Raw genomic sequence first — 25,590 nt, 5'->3', positions numbered from 1 at the left:
GCATGTCTGTCTACCTATTCTTTGATGTTTGTGGCACATGGAGATTGGTAATAATGCCAAATGTTTTATCTTTTGACTATAGAAATTATTAAAAGAGACACTCTCAGTTTTCACGTCATACACCCATTTATTTAGAGCTGTATTAATAAAAGGAGCTAATGGGAGAGTAAAGCAGTCAAGTCTTACTGACTATCTCTTGCCTTTTGTATCTTTGGACACCTTTCACTTGGGTAACTGATTTGGTTCATTCTCATTCAGAAGGTTTCCCTACAGCAGGGATATATTTTGACTAAATTTTGCTGAAGGGCCTAGTTTATCAGCCCAATACCTATATAATTTGATCCTGTACAACAGAAATCCTGCTTTTTCCTTCCTGAAAAACAGTTGAGGAGTTTCTGGAGCAAAGCTTGTTGTCCTCACCTCTGCAGGGGCAACATAAGGTTAGCAATACATTAATTCGTGTAAAGAAAAAACAAACAAAACAAAAAAAAACCACCAAAGCCAAACATACATGTGATCTGTGAGTTGATTGTGTTTTGAAAATCATGGGAACGTATATGTATCAAAATATATTGGAAGCATCACACCAGGAATATGGGTGTTCAGGGCTCTGGTAAATACAGAGCCAGACTATTTATAATCTGTATCAACTTCGTGTTTATTTTAATTTCTCAGTCTCGGTGACACTTTCCCTTTTTTTCCCTCATAACTGTTTTTTACTTCACTATGTCTTTCAAAATGTAAATAGAAAATTAGTCTAGCTCACACAAATATGTTCCCCTAAATATTATCCTTTAGGCACATTCATATAGTTTTGGTTTTCAAGAAAAATCAGTATCTAAAAAGTAAAATTAATGATAAATATATAAAATGTTTACTGTTTAGAGTGTCTTAGGAGTTGTATTTCATTTAGAGTGGTAGTGACTCATGGCTTCTCTTCAATTCCACTCTTTCTATGTGTGCCTTTGAGGTGACAAGCATTGCCCATAACTGTATCATTTGTTTCCCTTTGATTTTCATGACTGACATCTTGCTTTTGGCATATTTCCTTCTGCTGGGCTATGAAAAAAAAGAAAGGAATATGCAGATGTGGGAAAAAGAGAAGTCTGGAAATACCTGAAACTAATAATAATAGTAGTAAAAGAATGGAAAGCAGGTTTACTTCTACTAGTACATTAAGAAAAAAATGTCTGTGGTAGCCATGTTGGTGTTGAGCAGAAAATTATGGTATGTGTAGTACCATCTTTGAGCTAAAGGATGATCAGTTACAGATATCATCTATGAACCAGCAACCTGGTTTCAGCCAGTCATAGTCAGGTACTGATGTCAGTTGTTTTCTCTCAAATTCAGTAGACGCATAAAGTAATTCACCATTTATAAACAAAGTGGATGCTTCAGTTGAATTTTTATCGTTGTACTGCAAGAAGCAGTAAAATGAGGGCTCAAGAATTTAAAATCCATAAAAAGAAACATTTTTGCACAGCAAACAATTAAATTTCTCATTGCCAAACTATAGTTTTATGTTCAAACTCTGAGTAAGGCTTATATGTGTACTTATATGTACACACACCATGCACCACAGAAATGCCTGTTAATAACTTGTAAAAGATGAGAGAGGTTTTTTGTTTGTTTTTGTTGCTTATTTGTTGGTTTGTTTTGGGTTTTTTTACCCATGAGTAAAAATTCATGTTTTGAGGCTTACAGTAGTCCTAAAGGTCTGCAGAAATGGAGAAGGTATCAGAGGGGTGACAGGGAAATTTCCCTAGTTGGGATCTGGTATTTGTGCATTACGAAGTCTTGTGCATTTCTCTGTAAAGCATCAGTAATAGATGCTGGCTGTGAAAGCTAAGGGGACTGGTCTCCCTGCTTGAGGAAGCTCCTCATCTCCTGTATTTTTAGTTGTGTGCTAATAAGTGATTACTGTAGCCTTTACAATGAAAGAAAAAAGGAATAAAAGCTGAATTGCAAAAATATTAAGTTCCCACTTGAAACGGTAGTGAGAATGTCCAAGGCTGTAAACTCCTTGGCTGAATGTTCCTCTTCTTAATGAGGTTGCGTTGCTACTACTGTCATCGATAAGAAAAAATTCAGTTCTTTTTCGCCTTAGTTCAGATGCTTCTTCGTGGGTGGATTTTCATGGTAATATTGAGAAACTTCCAATGTTGCCTGTGAAACTTCAGACTAAATTATTACAGTCTTAGAAAGGGGCAACTAAATGCCTAAGACTAACCTGTGACTAAAGGCTCTCAGTAAGCTTTCGAATCAATGAGGACACGTTTTAAAAAGTAGAACAGAAGATGATCACAGGTGGAATTTAACTTTCTTTGCCAGTAAGGGAGAAATGCAGCTAGTCTTTGTCATTTTATACTGTCCTTTAAGGTAACACGTTATTCGATGATGTTAGGCAATAAAGTGACCAATTCTATGTCTTTTGGGGACATGAGAAAAAAAATTCAGTTTTCCAAGGTAGTGGTGTTCTGAATTTACTTGGTAGCTAAAGAGTGCTCCATTTCGTTTCTTTTAAATCTCAAAAACCAGGAAGTTATCACTAGTTATTATTAAAATTAATTCCTCGGGGTGACTCTGACGTTAGGACAAAATAGCAAAGTAAGGACTATTTATACAGAGTGCAACATACTTTGCCAATAACTCTGAGTTTCCCTTGCAATTGTTCAAGGCAAGTATTGTACAAAGAACCTTCTCCGGGTGAGCCTGACGGAGCCAGCCTGTGTGTGAGCGGTGCCCTGAGAACGGCGGGCGGTGCGTGCAGGGCGGGCTGCAGCCAGGCTGCGCGGGCAGCTCGCCTTCTGCTTCGTGGGATCTTGTGTGTCGCGCCAAACCTTAGGGGTTGGCTTGGGTTTTCTTAGGAACGGCCCTCGTGTTGAGAGTAGTCTTCCGATCTGAGTAATTGGCTTAGCTTTTATATAAGACAGGCTCTAACTGGCATTTAACCTGAGACTTTTGGTTTTTTTCAGGTAACGCAGCTTAGGGCACTGGTGTAATGTAGTACAGCTTGTACTGGGATGTGTCTACAAACACCCTTGTGCAGATTTTTGACACCGCTGTGTCAGGCAACTGGGAGCCGCAGGAGCCTGGAAACCAGCACTGTCCGCAGCAGCTCCCCAGCAGCCAGGCACTGCCGTCCACGGTCGTGCCAAGCGGTGGCCCCTCGCAGTGGCTTCTCTGGACGCAGGGCCGTGGCCATTGCTTCCCCGCAGATGCTGTAGTCGCCGTGAAACCGTTCCCCAGTGGATGCGGCATCCCGGAGGCTCTGCAGGCGCTGCGTGGCTGCCTGCTGCCCGCACGGCGGGGAGCCGAAGCCCTTGGCGCGCGTTCACCCACCTCTGCCCGGGCTGCGCTCTGCCGCCCGTACTGCTCTGCCATGGTTTCTGCGAAAGCAGCCCGTCAAAGCTGTTTTCGGACTGAAAAACAAAAAAAGCTTTTTCTCTGCTCATCAGAGTAGCTTTCACTTTGCCGCCTTTTACAGTGATTATGTTTCCCTTGGTTTTGCTCCTCAGCCTGAGATAGGCACCGCAGTGCCTCTGACTAATGCCAAGTTTTTAGTGATTTTAAGCACCTATGCAAGTCATTACTCTAACTCCGTTTTAGCGCTCGCTAATTTGGCAATAATGGTAGGAAGGCTGTACTGTGTGACTGAGCCACCAGCCTTCCCTGGAGCTTGTTTGTCTCTGAGAGCCCCCCCACAACCCCCCTCCTTATTTTCAGCTACTATCAGTCTGCAGGTAATAGAAGTGTAAATTGCTTTACGTAGACACTACTGATGAGTCTCTGTTTGGTGCTCATTCTTTGCTTTTTTCCTTTTAAGAATTCACTGATCACATTGTTTTAGTTTAGAAATGCCTGCGCTCTAGGATTGCTAAAATCACAGCATATAGCACTAGCATACTTGTCTTTTCTATGATCCTTGAATCTCTTCAGGCATGACAGTAAACGGACATGCATATAAAGGTCTTCTGTTCTTATATTCTCCTGTTGCTTGCTTTTTTATCACTTAAAAGTTGAAAGCAAAAGCATTTGTGTGCTCAAAGACAGAAGGCATGTTGCAAGGCAGTCTCTTCCTCAGTGATGCTATGTCACATTTACTGTTCTGTCATATAAAAACGAAGTAGATGCTACAAAGGCTTTTAAATTTAAGCTGTAAATTTCATCATTGTTTGATATGCATGTATTCATTTAACGTTTTTCTTTGCCTATTCTACTGTATTATAGTAATACTAATTAACACTAATACTGCCACCAAATAAACCCTTTCTAAGGTCAGATAGTCAAGCATTCAAAGAGAAGAAAGATTTTGGAGACTTGGGAAGGTATTTGCTCTTCTTTGATTGAAGTACTTTCATATGCCTATAAACAAGGAAAGAGGCAGCAACATCATTTATGTTAAGCTGTACTTTTCTGGAAATACTTGTTTCTTGAAAAACCTGCTGTGTATGTTGATATCATAGCACCAGTTTCAGTTCAAAGAAAAAGGTTGGATAAGACTGTGAGAGAACTAATAATATCTTCTTACAGGAGAAATGTATTTGAAAATATCAACCATTCATACAACCTGACTCATTCTAAAAACCAAAACTCTCTTTGTGTAGCAGTGTTCAGTTTTGTGAGACTAAGGATAATTCTCTTTGAGATTATTAGCAGTATTCAAGGGGGAAGAAGCAACCCCGTCTTTATCACTGGTACAGGCTTTAAAGTGACACAGAGCAAGCCCGCTATTGCCCGTCACTGTTGTCAGGTTGAAAATTGTGTGCCATTCCCTCCAAGTCTGAACAGGGATACCTACTGAACTAGGTTTGACTCAATGTTATTTTTAGAACAAATGACATTGATTGCATACTATTTTAAAAGCCACAAGTAATAAACTACACAATTAAATGTAACTGTCTGACTAGTTTCATTTCTCTGTGTGGTTTTAGGTATAAAAACATAACTATTTGTTTTCCAGACTCTTCTGGCAAAGATTTCGGTCCTACCCTGGGATTGAAGAAGTCCAGTTCTCTTGAGAGTCTTCAAACTGCTGTGGCTGAAGTGAGGAAGAACGAACTCCCTTTTCATAGACCCAGGCCTCATGTGGTCCGTGGTCGGGGATGTAATGAGAGTTTCCGAGCTGCCATTGACAAGTCTTATGATGGACCTGAAGATGGAGAAGAGGGTATGTTGCTAATGGCACTTACTGAGGGAGCCACCTTCACTTAGCACTGCTGAGGGCCAACTCAATGTTAAGCACATAAGCAAGTGATTTAGTGCAATTGAAGTTGATGACATTTTAAAAGCTGCTTATGTCTTCCACTGAATAGAGCTGCCTTTGCAGTACCCCATCCAACCTTGACTGGGTTTAGTGTAAAGTTTTTTGCTGATCTCCTTCGGGGCAGGGATGTTGGAGGATTTAGAAGTCAATCCTTAAATAATTATATTTTTCAACTTCAAGAAGCAGCTGTCGTCTTCAGATTACATTAAAAATTATCTTGCTTGTTTTACAGAGCAGCCTACAATTCCCCCTTCTCCAACCAGGAAATTTGTTTCCTGTTATAGACAAGGCAGAGTGTATTGATAGCACTCTGCTGCTCGTTCTGTCACCATGGGCTTATAGACCCCAGTCTGGAAATATGTCTTCTTTAGCATGAAGCATAAAACTTTGCTTAGATCCTGAGCTCCACCAAATAGAAACAACACAGCTCTTCTCCAACCAGGCAGAACAGTTTATCTATTTCTTGTTCAGCCATTAAAATAGAAAGATTCCAGGGAGTGAATGAAATCATTTTGTTATGCAAGTTGGTTATATCAGTCGCCAGAATCTCTTCTTGAAGTAAGCTCTCAATGTTTGCATCCCAGCATGTCAATTTTCTCGAGCTGATGGAGGTTAACAAGCTAGATTTCGAACAGAACAGTGTTTTACCCTGTCAGGTTTTTTGTATCAGGAGTAATAACTGGAAAACAAGTCACTAAAATAACTCTATATTTAATTTACAATAGAAATCTGCTTGAATTCACTAGATAATGTATAGCCTGCTTTTTAAATTATTCAATTAAATGAGTAAGTGTTGTGAGTCATTTGAACACTTTGTAGACACTCATGCTATATTTGATGTGTTTGCATTTTGGTGGCCCCTGGTCATCCTCACTGCTTATGTTTCACTGTTTCATTTTGTGCAGATGGTTTCTCTGATAAGAGCTCTCATTCTGGTCAAGAAGCTCAGAACATGGAATCAGCCCCTCCAGGGAACCTTGAAATAGAAGATGCAGAAACTAAAGCAAAAAAAGACAAAAAAAATAGAGAGAAAGAGAAGAAAAAGGAAAAGGGCAAATCTAAAATCAAAGAGAAGAAAAGGAAGGAAGAAAATGAAGATCCAGAAAAGAAAAAGAAGAAGGGTTTTGGTGTCATGTTGAGGTACAGCATTTTAAAAAGCAAAACAGCCAGCCATTCTCATTATAACGTAGGAAACAACTGATACTCTTATAAAGTAGTAGAAAAATTATTTTACTTGGACTCAAACTAATGTTTATGTTATTTAAAAAGAAAGCAGTTTATACTTTTACACCAAACTTGTAGCTGAGGCAGAAGACATTTGGCAGACAAAATGTCTTTTTGTGCCTTTGAAATTCATTCCCATATGTCAGAAAAGATTCAAGGTTTCAGGCTTAAAACAAGCGTGTGTCGGTAGGGGAGGCTTTGTGGGGAATATTTCTGAGTAGTACATGACCCACTCCCACGCTCAGACCTTCCCCTTCTCTTCCCGTGCTTATCTGCTTCCTTCACAAGCCTTGGAGAGAGCAGGATTGCGTGTCTTACGGTGAATAGTCCAGTAACATTTGCAGTTGCTGGAAAACGCTAGCTATGATAAAATCTTTGCTTCATTGCTTCAGCCATTGCCTGGAGTGGTCAAAAGCTCACCATCCTCCCTGCCCATCATGCAAGTGTTTGGGTTTCTTCGGTGGCTATTGGTTGGTTTTGCATCTTTGGGATCATCAGAGATTAGACAAAGTTCTTGAGGCCATTTCCTTGCTATTGCTGACACCTTTGGTGCTGTAGGCAGTGGTTGCTATCACTGCTGCCGCTGGTACCTGTTTTGAGGCTATTGAGGATTAAAGTGTCACCATTTCAGTGGATCTTTGCAATTAATGTAAGGTCTGTGAATGCAATTTAATGGTCACCTGGAAGAGATTAGTCTGTATGACCATGTCGTTACTTGTGGCACTGAACACTCAATGTTGACTTTAGGAGACTATTGGTGTCTCTTAGCATGCTGTGTTGCAGACAAGCCAGATACATATAAAAGCCACAATCATTGCTTAGGCAAAGGTACATTTAACTGGTAATCTAAGAAATTCAGCAACAAGATCATTCACTTATAATGATACTCGTTAGCACCGTGATACTTGAACTCACGTTGCAGCTTTCTGTTGATAGGTCCTCTGGAGCCAAATGGCTTGTGTTACATTGACGTGGAAGGTTTTAGGTGACTTTCTTCCATGTATCGTCAATCCTCAAAATTATCCTATTAATTTTCAAATGCTGTAGGGGTATTGTCAAAAAGATACAGGCATGCTTATGTGCCAAATTTGCATGATTTCAGCAGTCGTTAGTGTTGGTAAGATGAAGGTGTGTGGGTACACCAGTCTGCATTCAAATGGGGCTCTTCAGGAATGCAGAGGAGGCACATACTCACACCTGTGCATTGCACGTGTGTTTGTGTTCATACTGTTTAAAGAAATAGGGCTTAACATGGAACAGTAGTCAAAACACTGAATAATTAGGAGGGTGACTTCAACAACTCTTTTGTGTATCTTAAGCCTTATGTCTATTTTCCTTCTGCCTTTTAACTCTTTGGCGTGAATAGGACTGTTGGAAGAGGAAGGGAATGACACAGAGGTCTGACAAAAGCATAAGTAATTCTGTTTCATGTATCACTGGCAGATTCAAAGCTTGAAGTGCAAAGTCTTACTTATGGGGGTGTGATTCCTGAGCCAGAAAGAACATGGGATGACATCAGAATCCAAAACAAGCTTTTGTGGTTGACAAAAAAATGTGATAATGATCAATATGCAAAGCTAGGAACAATAGGTTACCGTTCTTACTGATTCCCTTTTTCAGAATGTATTTCACATTTTGGTTGTACACAAGATCTGTTCTTTTCATAAGCTTGCTTTTTGTTTAGGTTGATAGCCTTCTCAGCAGATAGTAATTGGTAATAAGATTTATTTATCTGTATAGCAGCACAGAATAGGTATTTCTATCCCATACCATTGAAAATCTCTACAAAGCCACAAAGATGGAAGCAACAGGTTATAATGAACAGAGGAGTTGTTTGTAAGAGCTTACAGTTCAGTTGTGAGGTTTTTAGAGGTTCTATGTTCTCGTCAGTGTTTCTTCCTAGAATTTATAAAATTGTTCTTGAAAAGAAATCCCTTCCTGAGAAGGTGAGAGTCCTAGGGAATCCCCGCCACAATAAAAATGAAAGGGTGATGACCTGTGAAGTATTAAACAAGAGCAAACAGTGTGAGTATACGAAAGAACTCGGGACCATATGTCCTGCTCAAGATGAGTGAAACCAGGCTGGTATTTTTTCAGAGAGAAACTGCTGTAGATGATATGAAAAACAGAAACAATTAATCCAAATGTTTTTAAAAGAAATGGGAAACTAAAGGGGGAACTTAGAAGGGGACAAATACTGACTAAATACTAGATTCAAGAGGTATTTTTCAAACTGGAGTTTTCCACTGATATGAAGAGTGAGGAGTAAGTGTCAGGAGGGTGAGGGAGGAGGAGACTGCAATAAGAAGATTTGAAGGATCAAGTATTTTAGCAGCACGGATGGGAAAAAACAACCAGAATTTTTATGACATTATGGAGATGAAACTGGCATGTTGTACTGGTAGAACATCTGTGGAAGGAAAGAGAGAAGCTGAAGACAAAAAAGTTGTGATCTTCTGCAGCAGGAAGGTGACTACTAATTCTTGGTAGCTTAAGAGAAAGTAGTAGTCAGTTTTTGACATGCTGAGTTTAAATTGGAAAGGGAACCTGCCATAGGAGGCATGAGAAAAGCAAACACCATAAGGGAGTGGAAAGCTGGATGGAGAAGGAAATCTGTAGTGTGCCCTTGGTAGATATGGTGATAGCTGTACCATGGGAGACCACCAAAACAAGGAACAAGGAACAGAGCCCCTGCTAGACTGACAGGACGGAAAGACCCAAGAGAAAAGAAGTTAAAAAAGGAACTGGCAGGAGTGGGAAGAGGATATATCTGCCTGAGAGCAGGTGACACCATGAATTTTTTAAACTAGTCCAGTGATTGCAGCCATGTAACTAATTGATCCTACCGGGAGCTGGAGCCCCACACTGATATGTTCATACTGCTCATAATTTGTGCCCTACTTTGTTCAGAGCTGTTTTAGCTGTGCCTGTAGAGTTCTGCTGTTCTGTGTAGATGCATCCAAACAGGAAAACAGACTTGCTGAACCCATGTCAAGATTGGGTTGAGATAAGCAGGAGATGGTCATCTGTGGTGGTGAAATCTCCAGGACCAGAAGGACAATGGAAATATTTCTGAGATCTTGCCAGAAAGCTCAGTGCTAATGAAGACACATGCGCTTTCTGGCGAACAACTAGGGGTCAGATGTAAAGGACAAAGGAAAGTAGAATTTGAGGCTAAAGCAGCTGCTGGGGAAATCGCGCTTGTCTACGGTGGGGTTTTGTGCTATACTTACTGGGTCACATACACAGCTATAACAAGTTTTATCTTGATGTTATGTCCATATGAATTTGTCTTGTGTCTGCCTTACAATCAGTAACAAAGCATTTCAAGATATTAAAACCAAACCCAAGTGTTTATGTGTAGTACAAGAAGCATTGAGCTTTAGTCTTTTGCATCTAAGATTTTTGAACATATTGGAATTGGTATTGCATTGGTTTTTTACTTCTTTTTTTTTTTAATTTAACAACAGAAAATAGCAAAGCTGTTAGCAGTTGCTAACAGATTTCACTTAGTGCCTCATCTGTTGCTCAGCTGCTATTTACTTGTAGTTCCTGGTCTTTTTTTGCACATACAAAAAAAAAAAAAGAATGATTGCTTTCCTGCTAAGCTTTTCCTGGATTGAAGCTTTATTTAGGTGACTGTGATTCAGGGAGACCATCAAGAAATCATGCTTTTATTTTTGTAATCGCTGTTTTTAAGAAAGTCCTGTTGTTTTACCCAGTATTAACTGGAACTCTTGGCTGCAGCTTTTAATGGCCATGGCACTTGGAGAAAAGTAGGTTAATACCCTGGCGATTTGAAATGCAGATGACACTGGTTATTACTGATTGGTTAAGTCTCGAGAATCTAAAGACTGTTTTATTGTGGTGCAGACTGCACAGTGTTTGTGTTTTCTTGTTTGGTTGGTTCTGAGGCATGTATTGCCTGCCTGAGTACTGGATGTGCATATGTGCTGTCCAAAGAACAACAGAAGTTGACTCTGCTAACTGTTTGTGCGTAGCATTGGTTAAGCGAGCATTATATTTTACTTTTAGATGTTTTCTGGCATGTTGCACCATCATAGCTCACCAACCCACTGCTAGACAACAGACGGCAAAGTAAATTGATCTTGTATATCAGGAAAACAACTACATTCATTAAATACTTTCATTATCGGAGCTGTGACTAAATGTATACTGCAATCTCAGGAAAAAGCCTGTGTCTAGCACCTATGCTGAAACTTTTGGAACAGAAATCATACTTAGTTCTACGCAGATACATAAAAGCAGCAAGATTACACAATACCAGATTCAGTTCTTGGTTCATCCCTTTTCTAAAACTGAGCTGACTGATTCTTTCAGGGCATGGTGGGTCTTGAGACAACTCCTGGACCTTAAGTGAGCTTCCTTGTACTTATTTTTGAAGATGTTTTGTATTTTCATGAGGAACCCTATAGTGAAACAGCATTTTTGTGCCTTTGCATAAAGGTAGTGTGTAATGTCATTGATCTAGAGCTGTCAAAAGCCTTGTGAGGTGGCTCCGTAGGCTGTTTGGAAAGTTTAATTAACCCCTTGGTCCAGGATGTTAGGAATCTCTGATGCTGAGCTGTAATGCAAAACACGTTATCACTTAGCCCCGGGAATGCAAAGGTGACCTAACCAAGAGGTTAATAGGAAAAAAAAAATATTCCTCAGTTTGCTAGGTGATAAACTCTACATTTTAAATTTGTGATCTATAGTTATTTTATTGCCATGCTTTGAAATGCTATCAAAATATACTTTTCTAACAAAAGTACCCTTTGTGTTGGTTTCTAAATTGAGTTACTGAAAGACTGAACCTTTAAATCACCAGGGACATGTGACCTCTGCTGTGCGGTGCTGCTCAGTATCCTAATCTCATAGCAATTGTTACAGTCCTGGCATATAATAAACATTGGTCTATGGCTTTCTCTCTACCTTTTCCAGATAGAGACTGTAAAAATTCTGGGCAGCCTTTTCAGCTTTATGGGTATGAAGGTAAGTTAGCTAATGGACTGCAGCCACGCCAATGGCATTTTAATAGGTAGCTCCCCCAGGCACAGACCAAGTAGGCTGAAGTCATGATTTTTTTTTTTGTAGTATAAAAATCTAAGAGCAAGTATGAATTGGTGACTCAGAGTAAAGAGTTTTGTGAAAATGAAGTGCAGTGGGAGAACACCCTCTTATTCAGTCTTTATTTCTAGGCTGAATTCAGGAAAAAAAAAAACAACCAACCAGCCTTCTTCATATAAGGCAACTCTTGTCAACTTGACTTCACTAGTTCACTAGCAAATATTTTCAGAATTAGTATAGGTGAGAAAATGTCTATCCCTCACAAATATTGCACATTAACCATGACATGCATATTTGTTCATATATACATGTAACTGCAAGCCCAGGAAGCAGGAATGTATATGTGTGTATTAGTTACATTTGCTTTTTCCTCTTCAGAAAGAGTGCACTTTTCCACCTAACAGTTCATCTTAAATTATTTACCTTCTGTTTCACAATATGCACCATGAATATTTTATTTTTTGTCCCCTTAATTTGCCAATTCTCTTTTGAGCTAAGTGCCTTAGTGCTTTTAATTTTTCATCCTAGTTGGAAGACAGAAATGACCCTTTTTTCATTATTACTATTATAGGCCTGTGCTCAGAATGATACTTTTTACAACCAGCACTGTTGAGCCTGTAATGGTATTGCAGAGTAGATAGCATAATATACAGATATGGACTTCCATTAAGTATAGCACTATGATAGCTTATGGAGAGATTTTTTTTTTCTGCTCTGTGTTGCTCTGAGAAGTTGAGCATTGTAGAAGAAAAGTTAGCAATATAATGAAGAAAGAGTAAATAATAAAGATGTGATTTGCTGGAGAGAGGCAATGTATATAACTTTTTAATATATTTATGTGTATGTACATATGATGCTGGAAATCAGTATGGACATGGATAGATTTAAAAAAAAAAAAAGGATACTAGATTAAATTTTAATTTAATTAGGTTAAAGTTATTTTAGAATTTTTTGTCCTCAATAGCAAAATGATCTGAGATGGATCATGCTTGTGTACGTGATAGACAGCATCAGTTAATGAGTTATTTAAGGGCCTTGATTTCCTTTTGCCTAACAAAATTCCCACTTTTCAAATAGGGAAATGAGTAAATAAAACTCCTGTTTCCTTTAAAGAGCATGAGGGAGAGGAGATACTTAATCAATTTAATGTATCTCGAGCTTGTCAAGTATTTTAAACTAAAAAAAAACCCAAACATCTCAATTTACGTGTATCACTTTCTCTTTTCACCCACTGTATTGATTCCTCCTTGGCTGCATTCATAGTCAGACTAAAACAGAGAAAATAAGGGGGTTTTGTACTAAAAATGATCATGTGGACTGCCTACTAAAGGCTTATTTGTTTAATTAAGCATCTGTTCTCCTCTTAATATGCATGCATAAATCTCATTAGTGTTAGATGTATGCAAGTGCAGTGAAGAAGAATAGACCCCTCACTCTCATTACTGAACTTGGATAACAAGATTTATATTTACTTAACAGATCAGAGCAGAAAGTTCCCTCTGACTATTTAAAAGGACTGGAAATTCCAAACTGTTTGCAAGGAGCATGCTTTTTGTGAAATAGTTGCATGTTCATTTCAAGTTGAAGTATCATTATTCAAGCCATTACTAAGCAAAAAAAAAAAAAAAGGCAGTATGCTTTGTCTGTAAGGATTAACTTTGTGCACTATATTCTGTGCCTTGTCTTCTTGAATGTATCCTTGCCTGTTCGTTGTTGACCTCTGTGCATGGCACACTTACCAAAATAAAATAAACTCCACGTCTTTTCTGGAGGTGGCATATTTCTTCTTAGGGCATTTCTCCTCTCTCCCAAGAAGTGCCTTCTGCAAAAAAAGACCTAGAAAGCAAAGTGTATTCTTGATGAATACTGAACACTCTGGCAGTGTGTTTATCCTTTATTCACCATAAGCGACTGTTACTTGCTCTCAAATCCATCTCTTATCTGAGGATAAAACTTGAATTCCAAATTTTCCATATAAATTATGGTACGTTGAATATTTCTGTATGTAGTACGAATGCATTACGGTCAAAGATCCTTGAAGGTTTAAAGTCATCCCCACAAGAACTTCAATTAAGGCTTCTTGAGCTGCATTTTAACCAATAAATACATATTTTTCTCAGAAAGTAGTGCAGAGTATGAGTTCTACCTTGAGACAAAAAAAAAACAGCAGTTCTTCTGATTTTCTATTTCAGTAGTTCTTGCACCATGAACTTGGTAAATGGGGGGGCTAGAGGGAGAGACAACAATTAACAGAGAAATTGTACAGAAGGGGGCTCCTGACAGATTCCTTAACTACAAAGTGCTGGCAGGTGCCAGTTTAATAGGTATTGCTATTAACAGCCATCTGTAGAGAAAATGAAATGTACTCATCTCCCTGAATTATGATTTATGCCAGACAAAGCAGTCAAACCAAAGTAATATTTATATTATAATGCAGAGTCATTGATTAAATGCACATGGCATCTCAAATCCAGTTGACATTTCAAGTTGAAATGATTGCAGACATGTAGCCATTTATTTAACTATTACTTTAAAAAATGTGTCTCTACTTGTTATTAATAGAAGAAAGTCAGACCTGACCAATATTTCAATAGGCTGACCTTTTGTTTTGCTGACATATAAAAGGAACTAAGGTCCTTTTGGGGTAGTCACAATTTCAGAGCATATGAAGTATGCTAGCTTCAGAAAAAAATGACCCCTTTGAACCACTCTTTCTTCCCTCTTTTCCACACAGGATTTTTGAAAGAAAATGGACGAGAGATGGTTTAGGAGGTAGGAAAATAGTCTGAGAGAGGCTTTGTTTCAAGTGCCTGCTGTGCTACTGATTTCTTGGGTGACACTGGTTAACTCACTTAGGTGCTCTGAGCCACAGTTGTCCTTATACAAAGATTTTTCCTCTGTGCTTATAAAAGATAAAAATAACACTATTCCCCTGCTTCATACGATCATTGCTCAGATAAATCTGTTAAAAAATAAATACATTTAAAAACTAGTCTGGCTGCTCCTGTAAAAGTTTAGCAGGCAACTAGTTTTATTTTTAAGAAAATGAAAAAGCAGTGCTTTTGTGTGATTTTTCTCAAACTAATTTTTCTCTAAGCCCTGGGATTCTTCCTTCTCTCTCTGAGGACTTCTTAATGTCTTTCCTTTTACATTTTTTCCAGTAATTCCAATTTTTCTCATTTGTTAGTCTCCTGTTGCCCAGTTCTTACTTTCACATAGCATCTCTCCATTCTCTTTGTAATCTTGCTTCATTATTGCTTACCTTCCCATCCATTTTTAGCTTACTTTGGTGTGTTCTCTCTTTGGAAAAAAAAAAAAAAAATTACAAAGCAAGCCTAGCCCAGTTTGCTTGCAAGCTCAACCTTCTGCTGTTGCACTGTTGCTGAGAACTGTTTGACGGAATATTGGGTTGCTCCCCCTTACCCCTTCTTGCTACTGCTACAGCATGAGGTGCCAAGCTGGCATTTCCTCCTCTCTGTACTAGCTCCTACCTACAGATATTCTTACCTTCAGAAATGCAGTTTGGAATATAATGCCTCAGAATTGTAGTTGACCTTTATCTTTTACCCTGATTATCTGCCTTCTTGCTAGAAAAAACTGATTTGTCATTTCAAATTTAACATGGGCAAACTCATTTTTTTTCTCTGCAAATTGTTCCTCTTTATGTCCTTACTCTGTCATTATGGAAACTAGCAGCATCTTCTTCCTTTCACAAAAGCCCCTACATGGGATGTCATCTTTCAGTGAACCTTAAACCCACTCAGTGGGGCAATGTCTAAAATTTGCTCTCTTCTTACACAACGCACTGAAGACCTGACCACACAAAAGAAGTTTCTTCCCTGTCTGCTTGGACTCCTGTTGCTCCCAGACTATGTCTTGTGGATCATGTTGCGGGGTCATTGTCCTGACTGCTCCCGCCTGCCCCTGTCAGCACAGCACCAATTTTGCCCCCTTCCCAGTTAGGTCTTTGTTAACAGAGCAGTGTCCTGACGTTGCTTTGAGCAGCCCTGAACCCTGACCAGCCAGCTTGTCTCAGCAGCACACTTTGTATTGCAACATGTTGCAGAGTGTCTGGACAGAAAGTACTTTATATCGCCCTTCAGCTTCTCTGAGATTTGCCTCTGCTATAAAACTTCCATGGTATGTATGGACGTTGGCAGGACTGAATGAGTGATGAAGTAAGGCTTTATATCCTTCCACCCCAGCTCCTGCTTTCTCTCTGTCCACTGGTAGTAAGAAAGAAAAGCTCTTTATGGGTTCCTGCTTTGCACCACGTTTGGCTGCGTACCATTCACCTCTGCCTCTCCTATTTGTTTGGGATCTGTTTGGATGTGAACACAAAGGTGCAGGATTGATCCTTACCCAGGCGTTTCTGCTTGTTCAGCCGTTAACTTCAGGAGTTAACAGGAGTCAACTCCATCTTCTTACCGCCTCCACCCTCTGAAGGTACTTGTTTGTTTCTGCCCTTGTTACTTTCTCTTCCTCTCGCTACCCGAATCTGCGCACCGGGCTCTCTTGTCCTATCACCCATCTTATGCAGAGCCTTGACTAATAAGCCTACCAGAGTTCATTAGCTTGGGCTCGGCCCTGTGTGTGTGGCTTCTACTCTGCACCTTGTCATGAGGAGCAGCTGCTCTTATTTCTCATGATGCTGCATGACGTTTACCATAGAAGTTAATTATGCTATTGAATACTCCCTTCACAGAAGTATTTACATTCGAAGAACCTTCCCCTGCTTGCTTCATTCATTCATTCAGTGGAAATGATATCTCTAGGGTCTTGCCTTGGACCTGGGGCATTTGAGAGAATTTGATCTTGCTTTTTAGAAGTCTTGGAATAATTCTTAGTGGTGGAAATGAAGATGTCTTCTCCCTTTTCCCTTTCTGTACTTGCAATTTCCCACTTCTGTCCTATTTCTTTTTTTTATCATTGAGGAGAAACAGTAAAGAATGAATTAAAAGGAATCTAGGCAAATATAAAATGTTAGCCAAATGCTGACATGAAAAAACTATCACCCTGTGTGTGTGTATTATATAAACTCTGAGATATGTGTCACCACTAGCTTAGGATTTAAAAAAAAAAAAATAGATTCAAGTCTTAAAGGTGGACTCACAAGGCAAAAATTGTCTGTACTTTTGATACACAGGCCACTAAGTATCTGCTATAGTTCTTCAGCATTGAACTTCAGTATTGGGTTTGAAGTAATGAACTGTATGCCTGAGCCATTCGTTGTCCCTTATTTGAAAGTAGTGAATACCTGGCCTCACACTAACCTCAGATTATCAGGTTGGTAGGTAATAATGTGTAAACAGAATTATAGAGCTATTTTCCGGTGACAGGCAGCCATCACTATTGTCTGCTATTTTCTTTCTAGCCAAAGAACCCTGGTAAGTAGTGAGTCGGGCACTGTTAATTACCTCTGTCGTCTTTTTTGTTTAGCTTTTTATCCTCTAATGTGGATATCTGCAGTACAGTAGCTTAGTATAACAGACATCCTAATGTTCTGGTTTTAATTAAAATTAGATTGAGGAAATAAACAATTCAAAGAAGTTAGCTCTCCTTTTTTTTTCTCCCCTCCAAATATGCTTTCCATATCCTCTTCAGCATTTGGAAGTGCTTGTTTCCATTCGCATGCTCTTGAGTCGTTCAGCCTCCCTAACAGCTAGTGAGGTCGGATGGTCAAGAAAGCTCGCTTTTCATTCATTTAGTCGTCTTAGCAATGCATGTTACTAAATTACTGATTTTTGACTGTTTGTTTTGATCGTCTGCACTGTAAAATACAATTCTTATATAAAAACTTTATAAAAATACAAAGATTTCACAAAACCAAAAATGCACTGCTCTTCAGAAGAAATTTCCACTAAACCGCTGCAGATTATTTTTACTGTGACTAGAAAATAAATATACACACACACACACACATATATATATATACCGGAGAGTGAGTGATGATCTAAATTACTCAAAAAGAAATTAGCAAATATTTCTTTCCTTTAAAAAGGCAGATTATTATGGGTGTAAGTGCTGCAATAGGTTAATGTACCTCTTCATTGCTGAAGACCTCCGCCCCATCTATTTCTTAATGAATTCCTATTTAGGCTATTTTAGCTTGGTTGTCATTTGTTGCTTCCCAAGCCATCAGTCATCTGCAGCAATGGAGGGTGCTGTAGGCAGGCTTAGGCAGAGCTCTAGGACCTCTGGGCCGAAATGGTTTGGGAAGATACGTAGAGAATTTTCTAGGTTTAGATCCGCTTTGAATTCTCTCTCCCTATGGCAGTAGTGTTAGCTGCTTTGTTCCTACATGTGAGATGTTTGCTAATTTCGGTAATTGCAAACTAGAAGTTGTGTTTATGTATCTGTAGTATGAATGCTGACAATGTTCTGTAAGACCATGAGGAGACCTGTAAATACTATCGTGCTGGTTCTCTGTAAATGGCATAATTTGTTGATTTGCCTGTGAAGTATCTTGCACCCAGTGAGTGGTGAAAACTGATTTGGCATGCAAGCTTGCTAATTATGAGTGGATAACTGGCTTTAGTCCCCAGTGCTGTAATAAAGCACATTTGAGGTTATTGCATCTCCTGCATGGAAATTACTGTTAAAATCTGTGTGGTAGAGATATTTCAGTATTTTACAAAGACTTACATGTTTCTGCATGCTTGGAGGGGAGAAAGGGAGCCACATATACAAAATGTGTGCTCTAGCAGTGTAATTAGAAGCATACCAAGTTTTAGGCAATCTGAGGTCAATAGCAGTATATTTATTTAGTTCATCCTTAACATTTATTCTGGCTTAAATACCAGCTTCCTCTATCTTGTGGGGTTATTCATATTGGAGAGAATGAGTTTAATCTTTTTTGGTTTTAGGCTAGAGTTTAAAGAAATTGAAAGATGATGTTCCTGTCGTAGAGGGAAGAAAGATCACTACTGGCCCTAGACCTGCTACAGAAAACTTATATTATACCATTAACTGCTGTCCATGCACTTGTATGCATTTGAAAGTGGAGCAGAGACAAGATGATCTTTCACTGGGGAAGATTAAAAAAAAAAAAAAGACATAAAACAGCAGTAACCAACAATCCTAGAGAAGGGGAAAAAAAAAAGTGAAGATCGAGGTTCAGAATAACTAAGTAGTTAAGATTTACCTCAGCAGCTTAATAACTTTTTGAGGCCTCAATCCAGCAGAGCAAAGCAATAAACTACAGCTGTACTATGTACACTTCTGTCTTTGCTCTAGATCTTTATTAAGATAATGCATTTACACCATAGTAGAAGTCTACAGTGGAGCTAAATTTGAAATACATAGGTAACTCTTTTGAGAAGTGTGTTGCTTGTGTGTGCGTATAACACATGTGCATCACACATGGAAACTCAGATTTTTCTACCTTTGCTATTTTAAGCTGTTTCCTGTATTCTTATGGAACTGGTGGATTAACAGATAAATCTTTTAAAGTATTGTATAATTAATTTCCAGAACATCAAGTAAAGGCTGGGTCTCTGACAGGCTATTTCTGTCTCTATAATGAGAACAGCGAAAGGTTAGGAGAGGAGGTGGTGGATTTACGTGTGCGAGTACTATAAATACTCTAGGGAAGAGGAACAAGGAGGTGCTTAAGGGCTACGTAAGCTGAAGGAGCTTCTTTACAGTAGAATAGTCTCATCACATCACTGTATCTCACCCATCTTCTCAAGGACACAGAAGCACCCCAATGTGCTGAAACAGCCCACATCTGGAGAAAAGCATGTTTAACAGGGTATTATATTGATGGCTTCATGGGATACCAAGACCATTTGTTGATCTTGGCTGTCAGTTTATTGTCATTCTCAGTCTTTGTTTATTTTGTGTACATCAGCCATTCACTGAGTGCCTAGGGACACAAATTGCCTATAATAGATCAAATTTACTGGTCAAAGGTTAAGTCATTCTCATGAGGCTGCCTGTCTGCGATAGCATTGGTTTCTGTTGGCTTTGATACCATATTTATTGCAGTAATATTGTAATGTCTTCACACAATCGTTAAAACTCAATAGAAGGTTCTAGTGTAGCTGTTCCAGGTAGATGACAGCATGGTGAATTTGGACTGTCATGAGCTCAAGCATATTTCTTTGTGACAGCATCGTGTGTTGTCTTCAGAAAATGGCAGTCAGATTGAAACTGGGACTGCTCTCTTCTGTAGAAAGAAATCATTGTCTAGGGAGGCTAACATTTTATGTTGTCCAGCAGTGTTTGGACCAGCTCCATCCTTAAGTTTCCACGAAGCTAAATGGAAAATTGTGTTGAACATCTAGGTTTCGGTTTAATAACCAAGATGCAAGGCAGATACAGACCTAAAACAAGCCTACAAATATAAAGGTTTATAATGAAATCGGAGGAAATTTCATATACAGCAGTGATCAGAGGAGGAGGAAAAATACAAAAAATAAATTGGTGGAATAAAATGTCATACTATCTTACAAGCTAAAAGGAGAAGATTGTGAATGAAGCACTGAAGTATGAGGTTTTCACTCTGTCTGTTAATATTGACTTAAAATAAGCTTTAAAAAGGAATACAAAAAAAAACAGCCAAATTTTGGTTGGTAACTTGTCAAGGACCTAGTTTCTAAGGCTGACCAAACAGAAGAGGAAGACTGAAATAAAACATGAGGGGGGATAAAAAAAATAAAAAACCAACTAGAAAGCAACTTATATTGATATAGTGTCTGCATACAGATAATTGAAGCCATAAGATTTAATTAAAATCACCAAGTGGATGTTGCTATCAAGAATGAGACAGTGAAGCTTAAACAGAATTTCTCTGAATGCATATGGGGAATTTTATGAGCAAGATAAGAAAAAGAACAGTTTTACCTATCAGAGAAAGGTATTCATTGAAGAACAGCTCAAGCTGTGGGCACTTTCCAGGACCCCTGGGTACCAAATTTCAAGGATAACCAAATGCTCTATAAAAGCATCTTGTGATCAATTGTATTGAATGGCACAAACAAATTGCATTCAATCAACACAGATGACAATCCATTTGGCTGAGCAGAGAAAGATCGTTATAGACCTTTAATACAGCAGTTTCGGTTCAGTATCTGTCTGTTTTGGAACCTGAACTTGTAATAATTGTGTTGGGCTCTTGAAAAAACAAAACTTTAATAAAGTCAATATACTGTAGCAGTTCTGAAACACAGAACAAAGCAAGCTGGGAGAGTACTGTCACAAGCAGGTTTTATAACCTGTTTCTTTTGTAGCATAGCTAACATTTGTGCATTTAAATGACAACAGAAAAATTCCAGCAGCTTAGACTAAATTTGCATGACCAGTGATGAGATTGAGGGTAAAAATGTTTATTGTTTCATGGCAAAAGTGGAAGGAATAGAGATCAGCTGCACGAGTGATCAGACCCAATTACAGAAAATGAAATAGAAATACCAACTGAAGCAGAGTAGAGTGATCAGAAGGAAGAGTTTGGGGAACCTAAATAACCAACAGTTATTTCAAAGTACTGGAGAGCATCCTGGAGCTTATCAGTCTTCCTGAACTAAAAAAATAGCAGATGTTTCAAAGAGATATGGATTGATCTTAAACCACAGAAATATGAACATACAGTGGGTTTGTGGCAAAATTTTTCAGGCCCGAGTCAAAGCTTGTTGAACATCATGGAAAGTCTTGTAGTGAATGAGACCCACAGAGTGTTCCCAGGTATGTACATCTGTGGATTGAAGTGAGCCGGTATAAAGTTGTGACTAATGCTTTTTCCTTTTGGGTTGTAAGGGTGTAGGAGAATTAACTCTAGTCCCAGTTCTGTGTAGACTTCAGAGACACAAATGTTTTTTCAGATTTGCTGGGGAGATCCTAGCTTGGAACAGAGCTTGTAAGCTCCACTTCTTCCCTGAATAGTGAACCTAAAAATGCTATATTGAGGTTCTGTGTTTCTTTCAGTAACTCACTATCAGATTATTTTTTTTCAGAAATGCATTTTAACTTATTATCCTGAAAACTGCAGTCTAAACTTAGTTATTTCTGCTGCTCAGTTATTCTCAATGGTATACAAAGAGACCGAACTCTTCCTTCAGTTGCATCTTTACAATCTCATACTTTTGACTTGTGTTTCGCAGGAATAATTCCAGATGGAATTTAGCCTTGTAATTCAAGAAAAAGAATAAAACTTAGGTTTGAGTCTACTAGATTTGCTGGTTGTTTAGGGCTAAAAGGAGTAAAAAGTGGGAGAAACTAATTTTATTTCCTTAATAGTACATGGCTGAATTCCCAGAGGAATGAGATCTGTGAAGTACTGTTTCTCCCATGTAGCACACAGTGTTGGGTAGAGGAGGAAACGAGCTTTTTGGCTCTGAGAATTTTTAGGTTTTCATATAATGTCTTGCCTGGGTTGAGACAACAGTTCCAAAACTCAAATGTTCCTCATGGGATAATTCTGAAAAAGAAAAAGATCGTGTCAGTTAAAAATACTTATTTTTATTCTTGCTTTTCATTTTTAGAGCCTTTTGATAAGGACTAAGATGAATATTAATCTGAAGAGTCACTTTGTTTAAAATTTGTGATAGCTTATTGTGAAAATACAAGACAACTTGACAATTTAAAAAATCAATTTGTAACATTACTGAAAAACAACGAAAAATTGCTTATCAAACAAAAAAAAATAACCTCTACAGTCTATTTCCTTAGTAAAATCTGCCATCCTGGAAAAGAGAAATGTTCTTTTATAGTACTTCATGAAAAAGCCCATAGTGATTACTAAAGCCAAGGTTTAACATCATTTAAAAGTGTGCATGATGCAACTGAAAGATGTAACCTCTTTTGTATAGTCATTGCTGCTGTGAATTCCAAAAATCTGGCCTGTGACATTACTAGAACATAGAGCAGAGCTAAAAAAAAACCCTTTTAAGTGAAATCAACTCATGATCTAAAAATGTATATAGTAGTAGTAATGTAGAAGTAGTATGTATAAGTAGTAACTTCTGATAAGGTACTGACTCATTGCTGTAAGGAACAGATGGTGATGGCCAGTCAAGTCCCTGCTGCAGCCCATGAGGATTTAGTAGGATTTAGTGTGGCACTGAAAGTGTTATAAGAAAAGTAAGAAGCCTGCTCAAAGTAAAACCAAGTATCATGGACTAATAGACAGACTCATAAGAAAGCCACTCAGCAGATTCAGCTGAAAGGTTATAGGATGAAAATGAGTAATAAAGAATAATGGCAACTCTCCAGGAGTGGAGAGGGAATACTAAACATGAAAATCAAGTCATATCGTTGCCTTCCTTTGTGCCTCTTATTTTGTTAAAAGTGGAGCTAAAACTATGTGTCTTCTTCCTTTAAATAGAAGAATACTCGTTTAGAGCTTCCCCAGTAGCACTGTCTTCTCTGGATCCCCCTTGCCCCCGTCCTATGTTCTGAGTGGTGACAACGCCCTGTCCTGTGTGTGTAAGGGACAGCGAGAGAAGTGTAACCACCCTTCAGTCGCTACAGAGAAGTCTACTGTATAATGTGAGTGAATAAACAAACGAGTTGAAATAATCACTTTTCATTCCTCTCCCTTGAGTCCTGTAGCAGTAGCTTTCCAGATTTCCCTTGCCTATGCCAGCCGAGAATGTACTTTCTCCACAGTCTGCCCCATGGAAGTCCTGATGCAGGACTTCCCTTTGTCTTAAGCAGTTACAATTTACGTCCACATACAGATGCCCTTCTCGGCTTGTTTCCAAAATGAAAGTTGGCGTTATGCTTGTTATAGTTCAGCTATACATAAAGTGAAACAGACTTTCAAAAATCATTTACAGAAGATTTGCTGTGACTATTGACATTTTCTGACAACCTAATTTTTCTTGTAAACCTTCCCGTCTCCTCCCACCTCTCCCCACCTCCCAGTTCCTACCCTGCAAAGAGCAGAAATGTATTTGAGAAAGTGAAAAGGTTATGAATCAAGCTTTTGAGGTATTTTTTAATTGACCCTGGGTAGACATTTAGATGGAGCTGATAGAAAGGTTGCAGATGTTCTATATTAAAAAGTCTCTTTATATTAGATGATGCTGTGTCCTGCATCTAATGATTGAGTGGTCTCCCGTGGAAACATGCATTTACCCATAGTACGTATGGAACAGTTTCAGTTATGTACATATTTCATCTGTCACTGAATTAACCTGAAAAGTCTATGGGTAACCAGATCCTTTGGATGGAAGGGCTGGCTTGATGCTTGTTTGATAAAGAACTTTTTTTTTTTTAAATACTAAAACTTAACAAGTTTGTTCTGAAGTGAAGCCACTGATGTTTCACTTGGAACCGTTGGCTGCATAGACTTAAAAGCCCAGCATGTAACATAGAGACTTTGTTCCAGTTAAATTTTTCATAGTTTGCACCGTGCAATGTCGACTGATTTGGGGCAGGAGTGTTCCTGGGGTTTTCTTGTTTGTTTTTTTTTGTTTAAATCCTGACCAAGAACAGCATTAAGCAACATCTACTGTGGGCAGTTTCATTAAAAATGAGTAATGCTGTCAGAGAAAAATAGCAAGAAATTCTAGAGACTCTTGTTAAGTAATACTGATATTTTCAGCATTTGGAGTAAACCAGTATGAACTGGGGTTGTGTTTCAGGCTAGAGAAGTGCTAACTTTAGTTTAATTTGAGGGCTTCGTTACAAGCTGACCCTTACAATATAGCTGGGAATCAATAATACTGTATACTGTTTCACTCACATTATATGAAAACATGATCATTTGCCTTCAAAAAAAAAAAAAACCAAACCCCTTCATTTTTAATGTTGTAATCTTTTAATAATGAGTGGCTGAATTATCTCTGTAATTCATTACCCTCTCAGCTGTTAGATGAATGGGATATGTTATGGTTTGTCATTATTCTCCATGGTGGCAAGGAGAACAGAGTGGGGATTTAAATCGCCTTCCACTGCATGGGCTATAGACATGCTGATGACTTGCTGTGAGATTGCATTTAGTTCCAGGATCTCTGGTGCTTCAGAGTGTAATGCGTTCGGTTGCCATGATGAACAAAAGCTTCTGGTGGTTTATGTGGGTATATGCTAGAAGTAAAATGAAAAAGAAAGAATGAAAGAAAAATATTACTTTCTTTTACAAGTGACTAGTTGAGTGCAGAGGAAAAAGTAATAAATTTATGTCAGGAGGGAAACAAATAGTTGAAATATTACATGGACATTTCTACATGACTGTGTGTGTAGATATATGATATATAATGTGAAATACAGTATAATCTTAACATTGTTATGTACATACTTACGACTGCACTGGCTCATTACCCATTGCATCAAGGATGCTCAAGTGTTTATTATGCTATTTACCAAATTATAGCTATTTCCTGAACAGCCGGCCTCTGCTGAATATACTTGTATTCTGTCCATCTTTAATAATGAAGCCTGCACTTTGGGGCAGAAACATAGTCTGGCAATGATCAGCAGGAAATAAGAGAGAAATTGGTAATCTCTTTAGCTTTACTGTTTTATGTTGCTTATTTGCCTCTCCCAAGTATTCGTTCAGGGAACTTGGGCAACATAGGTCAGGCAGCTGAATTTCTTCGTGGATATTAGGAAGAGCAAACAAATCCTTAGTAAGTTTTATATAGTGTTTTGTTTTTCAATCACATCTAAGGTTTAGCTAATCTATCTTGGGGGGAGCATTGTAATAATTTTAATAAAAAATATCAGTATACCATTTTATAAACACCAGTTACTTATTGCAACGTCTGAGTAAGTACATAAGATGTGTTACAGAAAAATAAAACAGTTCTGGGAGGTAGAGAGGGATTCAGAGGAGTTTTTGGATATTCAGGCTGTTATGCAACCAGGTGGCCTGGTATCGGTTTTGGCCTGGTATCTGAGCAAGGAAGTCCTCCCCCAGGGACAGGGACATTACCTTTTGAGGACGGACTCTACCATTGCCACTTTGCTGACGTTGAGGGTAGCTTGGATGGTAGCATGTGTCCAGGCTCTTGTCTGGGACTAGTAACTTCCCCATGTAAGGGCCAGGGTAGATGGGGACTGCCCATCTCTTGCCAAGGTAAAAGGCA

The 25,590-nt window shown here is 38.6% G+C and overlaps 1 protein-coding gene across 6 annotated transcripts in view; it reads left to right on the top strand.

Annotated features, from left to right (window-relative positions):
• Positions 1-25,590, top strand: part of PARD3B (par-3 family cell polarity regulator beta) — a 440,643-nt gene that overhangs the window by 293,067 nt on the left and 121,986 nt on the right. For 5 of the 6 annotated variants that reach the window (XM_086615493.1, XM_086615492.1, XM_086615490.1 and 2 more), the window contains 2 exons: positions 4,964-5,170; positions 6,172-6,406. In XM_086615493.1, the coding sequence (XP_086471619.1) occupies positions 4,964-5,170; positions 6,172-6,406 (442 nt within the window). The remainder of the gene's footprint in view (positions 1-4,963; positions 5,171-6,171; positions 6,407-25,590) is intronic. The other variant, XM_086615494.1, reaches the window with a different exon arrangement.

Source organism: Tauraco erythrolophus, chromosome 8, assembly GCF_009769465.1.
Source record: "Tauraco erythrolophus isolate bTauEry1 chromosome 8, bTauEry1.pri, whole genome shotgun sequence".
Classification (NCBI taxonomy): domain Eukaryota; kingdom Metazoa; phylum Chordata; class Aves; order Musophagiformes; family Musophagidae; genus Tauraco; species Tauraco erythrolophus.
This window is presented reverse-complemented; position numbering and strand designations above follow the sequence as displayed.